Source organism: Uloborus diversus, chromosome 8 (genome assembly GCF_026930045.1).
Source record: "Uloborus diversus isolate 005 chromosome 8, Udiv.v.3.1, whole genome shotgun sequence".
In the NCBI taxonomy this organism is placed as follows: Eukaryota; Metazoa; Arthropoda; class Arachnida; order Araneae; family Uloboridae; genus Uloborus; species Uloborus diversus.
In genome coordinates, this window is record NC_072738.1 from 72,153,435 (window position 1) to 72,175,542 (window position 22,108).

The window sequence follows — 22,108 nt, forward strand, 5'->3', positions numbered from 1 at the left end:
TTAGGTTGAGATTAAGTGTTATGAAACAGCTTTCCGTGACATTATAATGAAATGAAATATTACCTGTGTGAAATTAAATGCTATGTACATAAGCTGTCTAAATTTCCTTCAATGATATACAATGATAGAAATATATTTCGAATTTTTAACAATAATTGAAATAATATTTGGTTTTACTAAGAACTAATTACAAGTTCTGTGATAAAAAGATCAAGTTTTAAATTATTACATTGACTTATTTAGGTGCAGTATAATTCTTTTCACCAAATGTTGCCTACTGCAGCTCTTTTACTTTAATATTTGATGGAATAAGGAATGGAATGGTCTCGTTGTAGTACAGACATAAGATAATATATTTGTTCATATATTCTTATGTAAAACGGAAAACCGAAAAATGTGGAACAGTTCTTGCATTAAAGTCTAAATGTAGGCAACTTTATTATTAAAGCTATAAAAAAAAAATCGCTTAAAAATCCGCTAATGCGCAGAAAAAGAAAAGTACAGCAAAAGAGCTCACCGTTTACAGATTAAAACTTTTGAAAAAAAAATGCTTATACCTTTGATTGAATTAATGCTTAAAATGTAATGTTTCGTAACCAGCAAATAAAAATGAAGGAATTAATCCAGCATAAAAAAAAATTTGACCGTTCTAAATAATATTATTACAGTAATAGATATCATAAAACAAATATTTCACGTAAAAAATTAATATTACTAATATAAAATGTTTTATGTTTACATCAGACATCGTAACACCTAACCTTCGTTTTAACAAGTCTTCTTACCACAGTGATTTCGGCGGCAAAAAAATACACTGCTTTCCCCAGGAAAGTCTCACAGATAAGGTTAACATTCAGGAACAACTATATTGGCTCTCACACAGATTGTCATATCACAGCTTACAAAAAATAATATTCATGTATAAATGCTGTGTATCAAATTTTTGAGTATTTTGAAGTCCTTCTAAAGTGATGTATTTGATTCTGATAGTTGAGCGTGGATATGATTAAAAGGAGCATCAGTATGTTGTGACATAGTAACATCGACGAAGAATTTCTAACTGCAAAAAGAAAAAAAAAAAAACAGTATGTTTATTCAGTCAATTATAGCAATTTAGTTTACAAATAGCTTAAATACTTTTATTAATAAATAATAAAAACGTAATTAATGGCAAAATCTGATAATAATATACAACACCATACATTAAAAAAAAAACAAAAAAAAAACAAAAAAAAAACAAAAAAAAAAAAACAAATTTTTGATTGTGCGTTTAATGGGGGTAAGCAGAAAAGTAGGGGAATGTGTGGAAAAGTGAAATGGTTAAATGACTAAGTTTTTTCAAAATGAACAAATTGGAAAATTGCTTTGAAAATTGATTGAAATATTTTTCAAATGAAACATTTTCTATTAGATTAAGGAAAAATATTTTTGAAAAAAATAATGAGCAAATAAGAATATTATTTAATACATGAAAAGATAATGAAACAAGAAACTAATAAATTAACTAGTTTATTAATTTCTACACGAAAAAAAAATAAATCAGTCAGGAAAAGAGTGAATTAATAAGAATATAAATGAAATAATGAAGCAATAAGGGAATTATTAAATAAAGGAATGTAAATAAGTTAGTTAGTAAATGAATACTTAAGTGATTTAGTAAATGATTAAATGAGTAAACCAAATGAACTATTTCACTTTGTCCCTCATGCACTTGACTAATTGCGAAAAATATTAAAAATACAAGTAAGCAAAAATAAACTAAATAAATAATGCACCGAGTATTAGAAGGTCCCAATTAATGTTTAAAATGTTAATAACAATAACTTTATCATTTGATAATATCAAAAAAATTATGATGTACAACAAAATGTTAGAATTTGAGTGTTCATTTTTGAAAATTGCTTGTATTATCATATGCTTTGATATTGACAGGTATTTTTTGCTTGACTGGAACAGGCTACAGGTGTTACTACGTAGTTAAAATATTAAAAAATAGTGGCGCGAAAATAGCAGTAAATATTTTACCATTTTACTCTGCCCCGCTATTTCATTTTGCTCTACATTCCCCTACTTTCAATTGTGAAAAAGATTTGTGTGCACGAGTTGCAGTTGTGTTACTACATTTATTAAAAACAGAGTAAGATATTGATCAACGTTTTTTTTTCACATTGTTGAATGGTAAGAACATATTTTGATGCAATACTTTACTCTTCTTGAATGTTTAAACAAAAATGCAAATAACGCAAAAACATGCATTCGAATCCGCTTTAGGGAATAGCCATTTTGCCACGAAAAAATATTCCAATAAGCGGGATATTCCATAACCGAGATCAAAATAACACCTTACGTTGTTTTGGCACATTGAAAATGTATTATATTACGTGGGATATTCTTTTAACCGATATTCTAATAAGCGGGTTGTATCGGTTTTAAAATTTATGTATTATTTATTCATAACTTATATATTAATGGATATTGAAAATATGTTGTGAACCCGCAACATTAAAAGCAAACTTTTTTTAAAAAAATTTCATGCGGTTTTGATATTGAAAATAAAAACATCTTTAAAAGCAACATTAGTAACTTCATCAATCTTCAATGAGATGCACTTTAGGCAATCAACGTCCTGTAAACAAGGTCCTTTTCCATTGTAAAGCAAAACTTGGGGGGGGGGGGGAATGTGTTTTCCTCCTTATACTCTATTAATCGGAGTAAAAAGGAATTTTTTTCTGGGACAGCAGTTGTACCACTATTGTAGATCAATCGGTAATAATGCATAAAATGCAACATATAAATGTAATCAGCTTATATAAAGTCAAAAAAAAAAAAAAAACCTCATGAGACTTTGATATTCAATTCGTCCTGTTTTATCCATACCATTTCGCAATGATGTGCACTGCACCATCACGCAAAGTTCAAATCCAAGCTCCAATTGCTGGCCCATCAGTAACATTATTTTGATTTTAAGTACATTTTCATGTTATCCAGTATTGCCTTTTGTCTCTCCCAATTATTTCAACAATACAGCATGTGATTCTATTTTTAGATAACTTCTGATTTTAGACTTGGATAATGAGCACTATGATGAGATTACTTTCAAAAAAAGAAAATCTTTCTATAATCATTTAAGGTATATGAGCTCTAATGCTCCAATGTCAATCAGTATGCCTTTTCATTCCGCAATGTCTTGTCCGAACTTACTTTCCTTACTGTAAATCATATCTTAATGTGAATGCGAATAGAAAATTATATTTTAAAGATACTGTACAAAGACTTGTGTTTCAACCTCAAGTAGGCATCAAAGGAAAGACAGTTGTTTATTAAAGAGAGAAATTTTATTATCTAAAATAAACTCTTTCGTTTTTTTTTTCATTTTTCTCATCTATTGAACTTTTTTATTTTACAAGCTTGATTATTTGGTTTCCGCTGAAAACAAAACCACGGAAAATCCATCCAGTTTCAACATTTCCCTTTTGTTAATATGAAATCCAAAACGCTTTTGTCCGAGTATCTTAAAAACTAATTTTTTCGGTACTGCTGTTTACCTTCCCACGGAAGTTCAGTAAGGATTAAACGCCATCATAATCACCTTGACAATTGAGACATTTTTTAAACCTGCTTTATTAATCAAGCTTTGAAGTTCCCTCTTTATAAATTGTTTCCACTGGTGATAATATAAAGAAAGTTGTGACGTTTTTTTTTTTCCTTTTCGGACTTCCTGATCATTTTCTAAGCTTTACCATCCGAGCCGTTTCTTCCGTTGATGATTCGCACATGCTGTACCTTCAATTTTTATAACCACTTGGTCAACTCGTTGAACAAAGTCGTCTGTTGTATCAGACTCGTGACGGCCTACTTTAAACTTTAATCTCCATTTAGGAGCAATAAAAATACCATCACTTATAATCTCTATACTTTCGACTATTCTGATAAACTTTCCCTGCACTATTCCGTATAATTCGCAAAGAACGAATAACACCTTGCAAGTATTTTAGAAACATTTTTCTTAAATTTTAACATAAAATAATGCATAAATCCCTTCCTGTTTTTGTGTTAGAATAAAATTATTTTATCCTAAATGAATTATTAAAACATTTAATGGCTGTTTTTTTCCATAAAAATTCAAGATTGCTAAAATACCGTTATACTTGTATTATTAATTTAATTATAAAATTAATTCTAATTACACGAAGTGAACTCCGCTGCAAAGTAAATTTTGTGAAAGAACTGTGGTGCAGAATCAAACTAGATTGGCGCAAATGTTGGCGAGTGTCGATAGCGCTAAATAGTGTGAAGTAAGGATTTTTACTCAGCCTTCTGCTGTTACGGCATGAAGATTTTACAATACAGGTGGTGTTGGATGAACTCGGGAGTGAAATAATATGTGGAAGGAGAATGGGTTGTCTCCTCATGTGCACAAAAGTCACCTGTCGTATGCATGGCTTTTATGGCATGCTAGCAGAGGTTTGGAAATAGTAGCCTTTGTGCTTTGGCTGGCAAAGTTATTCGCAAACTTTCCATACCACGAAGAGATAGAAATTACTGCAATACTTTGGGAGGTACTCACTATATATTCATGTGTGCATGTATTACAAATACATACCATGACTCATATTTTCCATTATATGTAGTCCTGACGTTTGCTGTCTGAAGACAAGCTCCTCATTGCTCATGGTATAAACGCGGGAAATTGTAGCAGTGCACTTCAGCTTCATATTACCACCGCGGAAGTGCATTTCGTTCACAGTGAACCTTAAGCTTAGACTGCACGACTCCAATCCATCCAACTGCAGTCTTGTGGAATGCTCCATTTCGTATTGAGGCTGTTTAATAAGGAATAGAATTTCAAAACATAAAGAAATTGCATTGATTTATGTTGGTTTATACATATTTTAATAAACTACAACAAACTTACGTAGACACTGTTTGCACATACGGAAATAATAATTAGAATTCAAAAGTTCTGAACCAAGCGATCCATTTGCAGTCTTGGGAAATGCTTCATTTATACAGCGGATTTAAGCTAAGTCTTTCAGTATACATTGTGATTCTTCTGATTGCTAATATAAACTATATATGGATCGTTTACATTTCTTAGACATATTTCTTAAAAACTCAGAAACTATAGTTCGTGCTCAATTTACGATCACCTTGAGACTATAGGAAACTTTCGGAAAAAGAGTGTTTGTAGAACTATGTACTACGTATGGTACTCATTATTCCCGCTACGAGTTCTATCACTATTTGTTTATCGATAAATTAAAAATGCTTCTAAATACAGCCAACTAGAAATTCAGATCGTAAGATAAAGGTCTTCTGACAACTTTTAAACTAATTTATTCATTTATGTAAATAAAAACAACGACGGAGGCAGACGAAATTACAATTCAATTGAATAAGGATTATGAGATTATCTTATTTCCTGTGATTTCCTGTATCTGGTGCTGGGATTATTTCTAAAGAGTTACATGTACCTTCTACAAATTCATACAAAAAGGTCAACCCATTTCTAGCTTGCAACAAAGAATGAAGACATGCATTTCATTAAAGGAAGACTTTCCGGGACTCGAAAACAGTTTATAATATCGTGAGTGTTCGTAGTATTGTTTTCCAACTGCATACTAAAAAACATCAAGATAATTTTTGTGCAAAACCATGGAAATGGTTACTATCACTATTGACGATGATTTTCACATTTTGGCCTTGAACATACATCCTAAACTTATTTCAAACCCCGTAAACATCCTAAAATCTACTTAACTTCAATAAAATCTTTTTTAATCGAATGTATACTTATCATTGTGAAAACTAGGTATTTAGAAAATGTCTGTATCATTTCAAAAATAGCATAGATCTGAATAAAAATGTTAAATGTCCCTTTGATGTGATTACATAATTAATCTTTAACTAATTAGCTTTTCAATACGCATTCTTGGCTCGTCAATGTTAGTTATTAAACAGCGTATTTCAATTTCCTCGTAAATGAATAAATATATTACCGGAGTAGTAAGACTCAGTAAATCAAGTTTTTTTTTTTTTTTGTCATTTATGCGCGAATTTCATTTGTAAAAGTAATGAAGAATAAATAAATGCATTCATCATTGAATCGTTTATATACACTTTTTTTTGTTTATTATGAGTGTAAATAAACTAAACCGTTCATACCCCTACCTCATCATGTTTCTATGCTAATTTTTCGTACAAAATGCTTTTTAAAAACAAATGCTTACTACAAGACTTTATGTTTACTTCACGGACAATCAATTGAGGATACTTACGCATTTATGGCCAAAGACCATCAGAAGAGGATCTAAACTGCCATCTTTCTTTGTTAAGTACAACACTTTCCCTCTGCCATGTCCATCCCATATTTCCCTTAAGTGCAATAGCCACTTTTCCCCAAATAGTCCTGATCGTCTTTGATATGAGCCATATATTTCTCTATTAATACTGTCGTCCCAAACACTGAACAAAGAAGAGTCCTAATAAAAGGACGAAATAGTAGACTTCGGGAAAGGATGGTCTTTTCCTTTAGGAGCCTCTAACGCGTCTAGATTCCGATTTATGACGATTGTGCTTTTAATAGTCAATTGCCAATTGCTAGTTTGGGTAGTTTATTTTCGCAAAGGAATACTAAACTAGGACAGCCGTATAAATTAGTTTTTCTTATCCACGTGATTATTCAATGTTACCTTAATATTTCTAAATAGTTCAAAATTATTTTTAAGAAAAATTTATTTTTATTATTATTATTATTATACTTTTTACAGGAACAACTGAATTTATAAAAAATCAAGAAAGATTTTACAAACATGAAGCTAATCAACGAGATTTTATAAACAAAACAATCCAAAACAGTATTAAACTAGAATAAACTTTTTATAAAATAATCAAATATTGCACGCAGCGTTATTAGGATTAAAATTTTCAAATGTTGAAAAGTTGAAGAGAAAGCAGATGATAATAATCTTAATTTGGAACTGTATATACACTTATGATCCGAAACTTTTTTAAGCTTCGGGGACGTGCTGCATATAGTATAGCGCTGATAACGAAACGTTTTGGCTTGAGAGACTTGACTTCCGTTTGGGCAAAAATAGAAGAACTTCTCCTATCTGCACATCGCCACTAGTTACTATTGGCACTACAAACCGTATTTTCTCATTCTAATTTAAATAAATGAAATATTACAATTGTTTGCTCATTGAAGTTAAAATCATATCCTGTAAAACGCCTATAAGCTTCATAGAGATTGCTTCTGTAGCCTCAGGACTCTCAAACTTTTAAATAGAAAAAGCGATTATTTGTAACTGTAAAACACGTGTAAGTGATACAGATAACATTTCCTACAATGCATCAAAAAATCACAACTGGTTTGTTAAAAAACGAAAAAAAAACGCTTAGGATTTAGTTATATTCATTTAAAATGTAACATGCCATGCACAGTAGAAATAATGTTTTAGGAACGCACGTCCAATTGAATCAGAATATTTCATTTTTAACTATAAAACTATTAAATCAGTTATAATTATTACGTTATAAATCAGTATAATTATATAATAAGATGCACACAAGGAAAATATCACTTATGTTTTTGGAAATGTAGGAAAACTGCTTAATTCAATATTATAGAAAATGAATTAATTGATTGTTTTTAACACATGGCTTCTGCTTCTCTGTAAGCTCAGAAAAAATATTTGCTACTCATAGAAGAAAGAATTAAAATATTTATAGTCACTGTACTTACAGCTTTTTTATGCGTTATTAATTCATCGTTGATGTACCAATGCAGTGTTGCAGCTGGTTTAGACTTTGATGATGTGCAATTTACAAACACAACGTCCCCAACGCGATATTTTGTTAGTCCACCTGTTATTTTTGGTCCTTCTGTTGGTAGAACTAAAATGAAAGAAAAAAAGAAGATTAAATCGAAAATGTATCAAATTCCAAAGTTGTTCAATGCTGCTGCGTTTGGCTTATCAATGAAATGTCCACCATTTTAGATTGATTGTATCAAGTTTAAAGTAATGATTTTTTTAGTGAAAGAGCTAAATTGTTTAATATATTGCAGAAAGCATTATTAATTACTTTTCCTATGATTTGCAATTGTTCTGTTTGCAATGGTTTCCTATGGTTTGCAATATAGAAAAAATATATACAAAAACCAACTATAAAATGATAGAAAAATAAAAATGATGTTGTAAAAATGTCAGGAAAAGTTTTCTGACGATTACGATCTAATTTCCGTTTTACATCGTTGAAGGCAATGAACAAGGATTTTTTTTCACTCAAATAAATAAATAAATAAATAAAACCAAAAATGAAGACAACTAAAAAACCATAGTTTATTAATCTGTTATTCATATCTAGTTTTTATACTTTTTTCTTCTGCTTAGGATTTTTTATTTCTCCAAAATTAAGGCAGAACTTCATAGTTTTTACTTATGCCCCTACTTAATTTTATTTTTATTTACATACACCTATATTAGAATGTGAATCAAGGAAAATGATTCAAAACTATAATGACAGACATTCATTGGTGGTATTTTCACTTTGGTGGTATAACACAAACAAAAAAATAAAGAGTTTTTTCTAGACAGCTAAAGAATTGGAGAATTCGGTTTGAATATTTTCTAAACCTACGCACCGGAAGTAGCATGAAAGAAAAATCCTGTAGTGGAAGGCGTCAAAGGATATAGACGTTTTGAAGGTACAACAAACAGCAAATGTTTGCGAAATTTCTCTGTTTCATATAAAATTTAACTGTTCTATTATTTCCGCACAATTTTTATTTTCGAGGTAGACCGAGCAACGAAGCTAGTGTTTGATAATTCAACCGATATTGCAGTCTGAGTCATCGTCCCCAGTCATGATTGTTCTTGGTTAATTAAGTTACATTTATTTAGGTACCAAGCGCGTTTTTCAAATAACGTAACAGTTAGTCAGATATGTCATCATTTTACAAATGGGAAGAAAAGACAATGGCAAAACGCATTAAACAAATATTTATGTCAAGTTGTAAAAAAGGAAATGTTTGTAAGGTTTTTTCGTTTCTAAGAAAAAAACAAAACAAAAATAAAAACACTTAAAAAATTTCAAAATGAGTTAATCTGCATTATTAATTTTAATTGGTAACCATTTTAAATGCATATTTTTTAAACATATTATTTATAAAGAAATACTTTTGTATATTTATTTGTAAAGCCTAAATACTGATAATCATTATAGCTGTAGAGATTAGATGATAAAACTTCTTGAAGGAGCCAGTAGTAAATTATAATAGACTGAAACTGACTTCACTAGAAATTAAAAAAACAATACTATTTTAAATTTACCTAAAACTTTCATTTCTTTTTCTGCTTCAACCGTCTGGAATTCTGGAGCTTCCGCCGAAACTTCACATCTGTAAGTCCCAGCACTATTGAGGTCCACATGCCTCAGATATACACTTTGGCTGCCTGATTTAGATAACTGAAATGGTAAGAAATATATTTCACCCAATAATCTTGAATCTCCCAAAATGATCCCTTAGGTTAAGAACTTCAGAGTTGTAATATTTAAAGTTTTACTAGCTGCAAATCGTTTATCAATAGTTCATGCAAAAGATGACTCCGTTTTTCTGGTTTTTAAACGAGTTGCTGGTTTAAAGAGAAACCGTACTATATTTGAAACTTTTTACTAGCCAGAGTTTACTTTCGTATTAGCTTTTAAATATTTTGCTTGCAACCTTTTTTGCAATATTTCAATGACGTGCTTGCGTTATTGCTTACTTGTTATAAGGTACTTTAATTTCATTTCATTTGAGGACGCTCTTGAAACTTGATTGCCGCAATGAGCTTTCGCCCAAAATGAGAGTTTCTTTCATGCTTAGACATAACAATTTAAAGAAAAAACATTACAAAATAAAAAAGGCTCTTATTATAAAAAGACTTAATAAGGAAAATATGTATAAAAAATCATCTCAGCTTAGGTTTTTATAAATAAAAAAAAATAATATACATCACATCGTGGTTTTGGATCTTTTTTGGAACACTACACCGGTTAAAAATCAATAATTTTCAATTTTATAAGCAAAACAATTCAATACGCACGTTGTTGACATTAAAAAAAATGAAATAATAAAATATTCAAACAAATCTTCGGGATGAATGCATTTTTCATCAGTTCAGCTGCTAAATTCCATTTAATTTTACAGTAAATCTTCGTAGCACATGCATCTTAAAAGATATATTTTTCGACTTTTCCACGCCCTTGTTTCTTTTCCTACATCGTTTTGCGCAAGTTTTTTTTTTTTTTTTTTTCTTTTTTTTCTTTTTTTTGTCAGTATAAGCAAAACTGAGAGTAATTGATGGAATCAAGTTCGTAATAAAATTGCTATTTAACAGAATTTATAAAATAGACATTAATACTCGCATTTACCGTGTTAGCTGTTTTTCAAAGAAATATTGTCAAATGATTTATTGCACTCTGATAAAATATCGCTATTTTTATTGGAAGAAACAGACAAGCAATTTTTTAATATGATAAAAGAAACATAACTCACATCGTGCAGACTATAAGTGATAAAGATTAAACATTTTATCATAACATACTATACAATTTTTAACCAAAAAAATGCAGGCATTCCTTCTCCCGCTTTTTCTCTTGCTCCTCAAAAGACAAAATTCCAAAAAATATCAACGTAAAAATCCAAATCGTTGAACACCCTTGGGAACAACCGCGTTCAGCTTTCGGAAAATTTATGCCGTCTTGAATCTGTAGATGTTTTGAGCGGACTTCTTTATAGTTCCGAGTATTTTTCGTGTTTTCTTCAGCGTACTAGAGAAACGTAACCCATTCAAATCCTTAGGGGTTATCGGAATAGATTTCTTGTTTAGAATTTACTTGTGGGAACAAGATATTTTGCGAGAAGCAAACATAAGAAACTTTTGTCAGAGATTTTTAGATTTGAGTGAAGGTTCAAGAATATTAGTGTATTAGTTAAAGAACGGTACTTTATAAGATTGAACTGTGGTTTGTTAATGTAGCGTTAAATTGACTACACAAAATCAAGGCCTAAGTTTTAACTAAAACATCAACTTGTTGTCTATTTGCTATGCAGATCCGAAAAAACGTTTAGAATTTTTTCGAGCAATGACGAATTGCTATTTATTCTCACTTGACCGTTTTAATAGTCCCTTAATTTTTCAGATTACCATGGTGTCGAGAATAAATCTTACTTGCTGTTTTGAACATTTATTTATAAAGATGAATTTTCGTCGTCAAGGTTATAAATCGCTTGTGTTCATTCAAGGCAGATTTTCCATTATAAAAGGGGTTTTTTGGGTAATATTACATTTTTGTCAGGAAAAACATCTGTATAGATAAACTTAAATGACAAAACTTCATATAAATGCAAAATGTCCAGATTACTAACTCCTATCATTCAAGATCGATTAAAAATAACCCCATTCATGTACATACTGTAAAAAAATTCCGAAACGTTACTGGGTATTTCCATTCTTCGTTCCGGGATTTTAATGGCTTTTATCCACTTCCCGGAAAAATCAAGTATCATTGTCAAAAAGTTTCCTGAATTGCTACAAGCCGCAAGAATGTAGACTTTTCACTGTTGTGCAAAATATATTTAGCTCCCAGTTTAAAGATGAACTGAACGTATTTATAAAGTGCATCGGCTTGAATTCCGCCGCGCTCCGCCCTTGCTAATTAAACTCCCAAAGGGAGCGAATGAGTGTGGACAACTTTGCTTTGCAAGAACTGCAGGCAGGTAAAATTCTCGTCACTTGTTTGCAATTCGGGTTTAGCTTTGAACATGTTGGCAATAAGGCTCTTGGAACTTATTTGATAAATCAGGAAGATGCCGAGCTATTATATTATACATTCTTAAGTTTACTCTAATTTTCAAGACAAACGACTGACTTTTAACGGGAAGATTTGTGAATTTGTCAGAAAGCTTCCAGGATAATATCAGGAAGGTTACTAAATTTTAGCGGAAAATATATCTCGATTTTGCAAGATATGTTACTGGCGGAAATTTGGCACATCAGCTGCCCATTATTTTCCAGAAACGTTTCTGAATCGTTTTTACAGTGTACACTGTATATATAACCTTTACGACAGTTGTACGAGTGCAAATCAGCCATAATAACTATATTGTTATTACCGCAGCCTAAGTATCATTTTCTTATGGATCTGACTTAGATAACCTAATCTAAGACATCATTAGCCTTAATGTGAAGGGTTAAAGTTTCTTCCACATTTCCATTCCATTTAATTTGTAGAAACTTGAAATCCAAAGCGTAGGGTCCCATCAGTTTTCGATAGCGAAAAACATAATTGGAAAACAAGACGTCAGAATTCAAATGGATTCAAGAGGCTGGATACTGGATTTTTTTTTCTTGTTTAGATTCTTTTTTTTTTCGTAATTGTCATAACTGGTACGTAAAATCTTTAAAGAATGTAGTTTACATAAAAATTAAAATTTGTTTGTGTGCATTAAAGAAAGGTTTTTAAATTTTGGGTTTAGCATCTTAAAAATACATTTAAACTTGCTTTCAGTTTTCTCTATCTTATTTCAACTATGTTCATATCGACTTATTTTTAGCATATACAGGTAAATATCAAAATAATGGAAACACCTGAGCATAAATGTGACATTTTTGAATGCGCTTTGTAAGTAATAAAGAATAAAATTAGATATCTGGTTTTTCTTATAAATAGCAATGTGCATATTCTGGCACTATTTGGTGGTTTAACGGAAGTTCTGGAAGTCTTGGATTTTTTTCAAGCACGTGAAATGTCGGACCTCTCAAATTTTTAAAGAGGCCAAATTGTTGGAGCGCGTCTGGCTGAAGGAAGTGTAAGTGAAACATTTCAACTTTTGGCCATCTAAAAGTATAGTATCTAAAGTCATAACAGCATACACACATCGAGGTAAGTCAAGCTCGGCAAAGCAAAATAGTGGGCGGGAAGAGAAGCTCAGTGAAATAAACCGACAGGTATTGAAGTGGATTGTCATGTCTAAAAAGCGAACAACAGTAGCAAAAGTGACCACAGAACTCAATCACCATATAGAGTCACCAATGTGAGCGATTAAAGTTAGAAGGGCACCTTTACAAGCAGAACATTTACAGCAGAGTAGCGATTCCAAAAAAAAAATCCAAGTGTTTCCATTATTTTGATAACTACCTGTATATTATACTTAATTGCAAAAAGCTGCACGAATGCAGACTTTTCAGTGGTGTGAAAAATGTTTTTTGTTGCCAGTTTAAAGGTTGACCGGACGTGTTTATTAAGTGTATCGGATTTAGTTTAATTTTGGCCCGTCTGGCTCGTCTAAGCTCCCGGGAGTAAATAAGTCACTGGATAGCTGCAGCTTTGGGAGGCAGGTAAGAAATAAGTTTGCTTCTTGCTTGCAATTATTCGCGTAGCTTTGGCCATGGTTGCGCTAATGCTTCTGGAGCTTTCTTGGTAAACCAGGAAGGTTCTAATCAAAGACATTAAACCTGTTCAATTTTTGTAGAAGTTCACGACTGGCTTTAAGAGGGGAGATTTCCCAGTATTTCAGGAAGGTTACTCACTTTTATCGGAAAACGTTCCTGGTTTTTGTAAGATATGTTACTGCATGAAATTGGGCACACATCAGCTGCCTATTATTTTCCAGGAATGCTTTTGAATCGTTTTTACAGTGTTCGCAATGATGTCGATAGGTCAGGAATTCGCAATTGCTTATTTATTGTAGCCATGTTAGGCTTTCGTATAGGAAAGGATTAGGGATTTAGGTTAGTACTTAGGATAGGGAGTGCTTTTTTTTTAAACATCAGTATAAAATTTTTTTATTCGACACTTTATCATCACCTCAAAGAATCTATATTTAATTGTGCAATTTTTATATCAAAATGATGTTCTACAGTTTTAAAATCTATGTATGAAAGGGAAGACAAAGTAGGAGTAAAACCTATTTTGTACTTATTCCTCACCAACATATATATATATATATGTTGTTTTTTTTTAATTTAGCTACCTAATGCATAGTTCTTTTATTTTAAACAAGACTATTCAACGACAAGCGAGCATGGAAGTGTTATTCTACTTTTTAAAAGGACTGACTTACATCTACTCGTACCCCTTGTAGTGGAAGAAATTGTCCAGGAGGCCAATCATTAGGAACATATCTGTAGAACTCAACATCATCCTTGTACCATTTGACAGAGTAGAGTTTGTCTTCGTCAAGTAATTCATAGCTGCAAATTAACTCCACAGATTCTCCTTGAGTCGTGGGACTCGGAACATCCATCATCAGCATCCGGATAGCGGCCAGGCTGATCGTTACTGAAAATAAATTATAAGTTAAGAATTTAGAAGACTAGGAATGAATATAAGTTTGTACTGTGGATCAAAACGAAGAACTGCATTCTAACGTATTAAGTTTAGGAATGCTTACAGTATTTTACTATCTCGTCTAATGCGTAACTTTAAGATTTAACACAGCAGTCAATATAAAATGATCGCTCAGATTTCATTCAACATTAATGTAAGTGAGGAATACTACTTCATAAAGTCCAGAGTCGTTGTGGCGTGATCGGTACGGCGTCAAGCTCGTAACTACAGAGTTCCGCGTTCGATGCCAGTCGGCCGAAAATCCGTGTACACTGATGATGACTGTGACACGTTAAATATGTCGTGGTTATAAAGTCTTCCAGTGAATCGATGCATCTGCGGCACTAAAATAGGCGTTCTTCGACTTCTAAATTAAGTTCTAAATTATCGAAATCTTGATTGATGGTGGCCCTATCTATTGTGTACTGTCTCAACCAATTCCGACTTGAACCTAAATGATGCTCGATAAAAACGGAAGCCTTATCTCACTGCCTGAAATCAAATAGCAATCGCTACTCGGACTCGGAACTGAGTGGTACTAGAAAGAACATTAACAACAAAATCCATCACTTCTTAGAAGTTTAAAAAATTGGAAAACATTTCATTTTTGTTTGTAAAAAAATTTACCAGATCTCAGTTTAAGGAAATTTTACCAATTTCATAGAAAAAAACTAGCACAGTTTAATTACCTTCTTTGTAATAGCAGGATTAGATTGCGCCGCAAAACTTGTGGTATAAATCTAATAAGTAGGATATGACTTTTAGCTAAATGGAGAGTGTAAAATAAATTGCACTCTGCTTTATATTTCGCATAATTTAATTTAACGTGCTTGTATGGATATTGGTACAGTGGATGGGGCACAATCTCACCCCATTCCGGCACAAAGTCTCTCTATCAAACAGTAAAAAATCAGATTTTTTTCTTCTCAACTTGTCATTTATTTCTAAGATGTGTCAGTTTTTGCCAATTTTTTGAATTTAATGCTAATTATTTGCAATTTTGTATAAGGTAACTATCCATTTCCAATGGCTAGAACAAATAATAGCTTTTTTTAAATAAAACTGTTATCTCAATATATTCTTCCAGCTTTTCTATTCCATTTTTATTTTCTAAATGATATCCACATTAGTCGTTGGAATATAATTTTATGGCATTTGAAAAACTTTGCAACTTTTGCGCAACAGTAAAATATGCATTTTTACGCTAGAAACGTGTGCTAAAAATTATCTTTTAAGAAAACGTTTAGTAATATATGTTGAAATACTTTAACACTAAAATTACGGAAGGGATCATTTTGACCCCAAGCAAACTCTTTTTGCTAACTGCTCCTCTGTATTTTCATAAAAGGCCTAATCCTTCCTTGACTTTTCCTAAATCATCGTACTGTTTAATAATGTAAAACTTTCAAGGTAACTGAATTTATTTTTAAACCCAAACTATAGGGTTATACCTAAAAGTGTGGGCAGGTGTTATTTTCACCTTTTTGAGAAAAAATGAAATGCAAATACATTTACTGATGCTGAAAAATAGTAAAATCCTAAGAATGCCTTTTGGAATATAGCATTGCAAGAACTTGAAGCATTTATAATGTTTTTGTTCATAAAAAACAGCATTAGTCACTAGTTTCTGAAATGAGAATGAAACAGCGCTGTTTATTTTAAGGGTTTTTAAACTTATTTTAATTGCTTTAATGTACATCCTTAAATCTTTGCATCCTTTAAATCTGCGGTTGGCAACCTAAATTAACTGCCGATCAACTTCCCAAATTTGGCGGACAAAAAGATCACTCATTGGGTGGGGGGAGCGTTAAAAACAACGTTTTCCTACTTTAAAAATTTGTGAAACATCCATGCTAAGTTTGTAACCTAATATCTTAGTAACTTCTTTAAAGTTAAAGAGTTACTTTTATTGGGATTTTTCAAGAACAAAGGCAAAAACTGGATTTAATTAAATTAAAAATTTATGGTGCTTCCAACGTTTAAAAAATTTTTGAAAATGACTTCAAATGACTATTAATTAGTAAGTTGAGCCTAATTTTTCACAGAAAATAACGTTTATTCAACTTGATCTGACAAAAAACATGGTCCAGAATATTGTCGCGATCGACTGAAAACGGACTCGAGATCGACCTGTAGATCGCGATTGACGGGTTGCCTACCGCTGCATTAAGTGAACTGCATTTATTCTAAATACGTTTATTTTTAACTAATTTGTGCAGATATAAAACATTATGTAGGGAAATATGCAGATTTCTTCTAGAAATATGGCGGGGGTCAAAATGAAATGAGGTGCAAGAAGATCGCTTTATTTCTCGTGTTAAAATTGACCCAAATTGAATTTTAGGTGTAAAAGGTGTTTTTACAACAAAAGAAAGAGTTTCAGTTTTTTTAATCCTTTAAGTTATTTTAATCTTTTAAAAAAATAGCTAATAATGCCGTAAGTTAAAAAACATTCCACCCAAAGCTGAAAATATTAAAATGTACCGTGCAATTATAATACAGAATCTACACACTATAATACAAATACTTGCGTTGAAAGATAAACAACGTTGATTACTCTATAAATTTTCCAAAGTAAAACAATGTTAGGATAACCTTTTAAGTAATCGTAATCGCTATCTCTACATCGTATTAAAGCAACCAGACGGAAAGAGTTGCTCGCTTTCGTTATCCAGAGTTGAGAAGCAAAGAGCTTATCTTACATCTGCTAAGAACCATCAAGTTTACGTAAATATGTAACAAATTAAACTGTTAATCCCGCCAGGACGATTTGCGACGGCGACAAATCATTTCTGCTAAGCTGTTCCAAGATTTACCAAATAACATTTCTTAATAAGTGTCTATCCTTTGAAAATGGAACAGGATATAAAAGATAATACTCACCAACCACCTATATGATGTGCTTGCAGTTAATATGTGATTGAAATAGGATTTGTGTTGCATGTAAACTACTGTTCAAAAGCCGCCTTGCGAGATTTTGACTTTTATGTATGGTTGTACTGGTAATCTGCTACGCACTTAAGTATGATCACTGCACTTCTAAAGAATTATTCAACGACATTTCTGTTATAAATCTTTAGTTCCAATTTTTACTAATATACTTTGATACGTAGTAAGAAATTAATAAATTAGTTTTTACTAAGGTTAATTGCTTTTCCAAGTTTAATATTGCAGCTACATACATATTTTTCGGAATGCTATTGTAATCGTATGTTGCTACTTTTCAGAATCATCCTCAGCTCAGAACGAAAACTTGTTTACAAAAATACGTTGAATGATCAGATGAAATGTATCTGAGAGGATAAAATGAACCCTAGTAGAAGTGGGACAGTAATGTTGCATAAAATATTTATTCAATCCTTTTTTTGGGAATAATGTTGAGTGTTTTCATGCTGATTAAGAGAATAGACTGCTGCCTTAAAAATTAAGTTTTCTGCAACTTTTGCAGATTTTTCTTTTTTTTTTTACTTTCTTTTACAAAAAAGGAAGTATTGTATTCGCGAAAAAATTTTCACTCAAAAATCGGCCTTGATTTCCATTTTTCTCACCCCCGAATGAATGTTGAGTTTTTTTTTCAACCCGACCACACGTGGATATATGCCTAACACGTGGATATAGACACCGGAAAGATCAATTTTGACAACCCCCGGTTTAATTACTACGAATTTTCTCGTAACGTCCGTATGTACGTATGTATGTGCGTATGTGTGTATGTGTGTATGATGTGTATATGTATCTCGCATAACTCAAAAACGGTATGTCCGAGAAAGGTGAAATTTGGTACGTAGGTTCCTAGTGCGGCCTAGTTGTGCACCTTCTCTTTTGGTTGCATTCGGATGTTTCTAAGGGGGTCTTTTGCCTCTTTTTAGAGGGAAATCATTGTTAATTTCGATATAAATTCAAGTGGTGTTATAATTTGTCGTACACTTCGCGATATATCGCCAGTCTTTTGGTCACCAAATTTTGTCGCCAACTTGGCGACAAATTTGGCGATTTTTTTTAATTTTAAATATGGTTTCAATTTTGCCACTGTTGCTGATATTTAGAGAGTAAACAATTGAATCACATTAAAACTGCCAATAATGAGGAAATGACATTAAATTGGAGTAAAAGGAAGTCATGTGATGCACACATCAGCTCGTTTTCTTTCAAGACCAACAAGTCATCTGTTTCACTTACAAGTAATTTCACTGTTTGAAATGAAACTCCTTACACGTAAAGATTTATTTAGTTACTTAGAATATTTAGTTCTTTATCTTGCTAGTTTGACTTTGTTTTTACTTAAATTAATGAAACATAAAAATACTCACTCTGTAGGTTATTAAGGGAGTGGGTGTAAAATATTCCCTTGCTCCGTCCATTATAGTTCAGAAAGTTCATGATACTTAAAACAAAATTAATTTTTAGAAACATCCTTATTGCTTAATTTTTAAAAACATCCTTATTGCTTTCATCAAAGCTGGACACATATCAGTAATGTAGAGATAACTACAGGAAAATTCTTTTAGAAATTTACTTAAAGAATCGCACTGTAGAAAAATTCCGAAACGTCACAGAATATATAGTTCCAGGATCTCACTGATTTTCACCAGTTTCTTGGGAGAGATAAATATATTTTCAAGAAACTTCGCAAATAGCAAAAAGTTTCATGAATGCATATTTCATATTGTTGTACGGAACATTTTTGTACTAGTGTGCAAATATGTTTTACTTCTTCATTAAATGTTTTGCCTTCATCCCAGCTACGGCTCTACCAAATTGACTGAACCGTGTCGGGATATTGCAGGCTTATCAAGGATTGCAAGCAAGCATGCTGTTCGGTATTTGTTTCCAATTCCGCTTTAGCTTTGATCATGTTTGCTTCAGGATATTTCCTGGTACATCAAAGTGATATCAAGCTACTACCTTGAACATATCTAAGTTTTCTGTTAAGGTTACGGATTTTATTCCAGAAGCACTACTGGTGTTTATTGTGAAGGTTTGTGATTTCTACCGAAATACTCCAGGGGAATTTAAGGAAGGATACTGACTATTCGAGGGAATCTTTCCTACTTTTTTCCATATATGTTACTTGAAGAAAATAGACATATTACTTCCACATATTTTTTTAGGAACCACATATTTTTTTGGCAGTGTGAGGTAGCATTTGAGCAATCCCATTTTATTAGGTCTATAAACTGCCCAAAACATCCCAAAACACTCAAAATATGTCAGATCCTTGTTTCGTTGAATGAGCTGCGTTCAAAAAATATTTTTTTCTTTCAGTATTGGACGTATCTCATGAAATACGCCCTTACTAAGGGAAAAAAGGATGATATTGCTTCTGGAAATCTTCAAAAGTAAATTTTCTTGTGCAGAAACAGAATCTACGTTATTCACAAAAGTCATGCCATCAAAACAAAGATCTAACAGCTGTCTTTGTAAGGCATTTTGTTCAATAACTGATACGTCTGTTACCACGAAACGGTCCAGTTTGTCAGCTTTTTAGAAATAAATAAACATAAAGTATAGTAATTACGGAAGTAAAAAATTATTAAAGTCTAACAAGAAAATTATTTTCGTAAGTACGCTTTAAGCACACATTTTTTTAAACTATAAACAAATTACGAAACGTTACTGAGTATCTCAGTGTTACATTTTGAGATTTCAATGGTTTTTATCCACTTCCTGGAAAAATCAAGTATCATTGTCAAAATTTTTCCTGAATTGTTATAGGTTGCACGAATGCAGACTTTTCAATGTTGTGAAAAATATTTTTAGCTCCCAGTTTAAAGATCAAGTGAGCATTTTTATAAAGTGTATCGGCTTCAACTCAAATAAGTCTCATCCAGACAGGTTAAGCTCCTAAAGGAAGCGAATAAGTTCATGGACTACGTACTTTCCCAAGAACAGCAGGGAAATAAAATACTTGATATTTATTCTGTAATTGTCTTGGCTTTGACCACGTTTGCAATACTGCTTTTGGAACTTCCTGAAATGTCAGGAAGTTGCCAAGCTGTTGTATTATACCTCTCAACTAAATCTAATTTTCCAGAGACACGGCTGGCTTTAAAAGGGAAGATTTCTGAATTTTTCAGGAGGCTTCCAGGATAATTTCAGGAAGGTTAGTATGTTTTAGCAGAAAACGGTCCTGGTTTTTTCAAGATATGTTACTCGTAGAAATTGGGCATATCAGTTACCCATTATTTTCCGGGAACGTTTCCGAATCGTTTTTACAGTGTATTTCAAATACGCATATAACTAAAAAATATTTTCCATCCCGAAAACCTATTCAGTTATTTCCCCTCTGATTTATTTTACAAAATCCTACCATCTGTGACGTCAGTAACGCTATTTCAATAAAATATACATTTTTATTAAATTATTTTGACACTGTTTGCTATACATTATTCTCAACTAAACTTTATTCTGACTATCGAAGATCAACTAATTTCTCGATATCATATATGGCTAAGACGTGCACTCAATTGCTACTTACCAAACATACCTTAAATGTCCCGCTCAAGTATATATCACTAGAGATTTTACCTATTTGGCTAAATTTCGAATTTTCTGCTTCACGAAGCACAACCAAAGGTATGATCAGAGATATAAACTAAATATCCGAACAGCTTGTTTACATGCGTTTCATAACGAGTCTATAAAGCTCGATTGGATAAAACTAGGAGGGGAGTTTGTGACTACTTAAATGAGTAATGATATTTGCTCGAAGACGGATTAATACCGAATTAGAGGTAGTGTAGAGAGGAATCTATGATAAACCTCGAAGCTAAGTTTAGATTATACACTCATGTTTGTGAAAATTGCAACAACATTAAGGATTAATTGCAAAGGAATAAAATTTATTGCACATATTACTCATTGTGCTACGAATAAACAATCAAAATTACAGATCAATGAAATGCAAATAACAGGCGTAAATTAATATCCAATGCAGCAGTTTATCTATACCCACTGCCGGACGAGACATATGGACGAGTCTCCGATAACGCAATCCAAGAAATGCTCAAAGGGGGTCATATCCGGAGAACGGGCAGACCAGGGAAGTTGCGTAACCTGTCGTGCACCGAAGAACACTTGTACGTTACGTGCGAAATATGAACGTGCATTGTCCTGCTGAAACACTGCACCAGGAACGCGCTGAAGAAAGGGTAGTACCTCCGGCGTCACAGCGTCCCTGAAGTAGATCTCGCTATTAAGAGTACCGATAATTTGGATTAGATGGGATTGCCCTTGATATTCAATAGCGCTCCAGACCATGCACTGTAAAACGATTCAGAAACGTTCCTAGAAAATAATAGGCAGCTGATGTGCCCTATTTCAGCCAGTAACAAAATCAAGGAACGTTTTCCCATAAAAGTCAGTAACCTTTCTGAAATTATTCTTGAAACTTTCTGAATTATTGGAAAATATCCCCTGTTAAAGCAAATCATGTCTCGGGAACCATCTAGAAAAATTAACTAGGTTTCATTTAACTGACTAGAAATTTCCTAATTTACCAAAAAAGCTCCAGAAGATTTAGAGCAACCGCACCCAAAACTGCGTGAGACATGCAAGTAGAGCCAAGCAAAGACTGTTACCTGCAATTCTCGCTCCACAAAGCTGCAGCTATTCATTGACTTATTTGTTCCCATTGGGCACTTAATCACCTTGGACAGGGCGTAATCAAGCTAAAGCTGATACACTTAATAAACTCTCTCCGTCAATCTTTAAACTGGTGCAAAAAATA

At 32.2% G+C, this 22,108-nt stretch overlaps 1 protein-coding gene across 1 annotated transcript in view; it reads right to left on the reverse strand.

Moving 5' to 3' along the window:
• Positions 1-935: 935 nt before the first annotated feature.
• Positions 936-22,108, reverse strand: part of LOC129228425 (uncharacterized) — a 54,150-nt gene continuing 32,977 nt past the window's right edge. Inside the window, exons 2-6 of the mRNA XM_054863105.1 lie at positions 14,114-14,331; positions 9,336-9,471; positions 7,751-7,899; positions 4,604-4,823; positions 936-1,060 (exon numbers count right to left, since the gene is read on the reverse strand). Of these exons, the coding sequence (XP_054719080.1) occupies positions 936-1,060; positions 4,604-4,823; positions 7,751-7,899; positions 9,336-9,471; positions 14,114-14,331 (848 nt within the window). The remainder of the gene's footprint in view (positions 1,061-4,603; positions 4,824-7,750; positions 7,900-9,335; positions 9,472-14,113; positions 14,332-22,108) is intronic.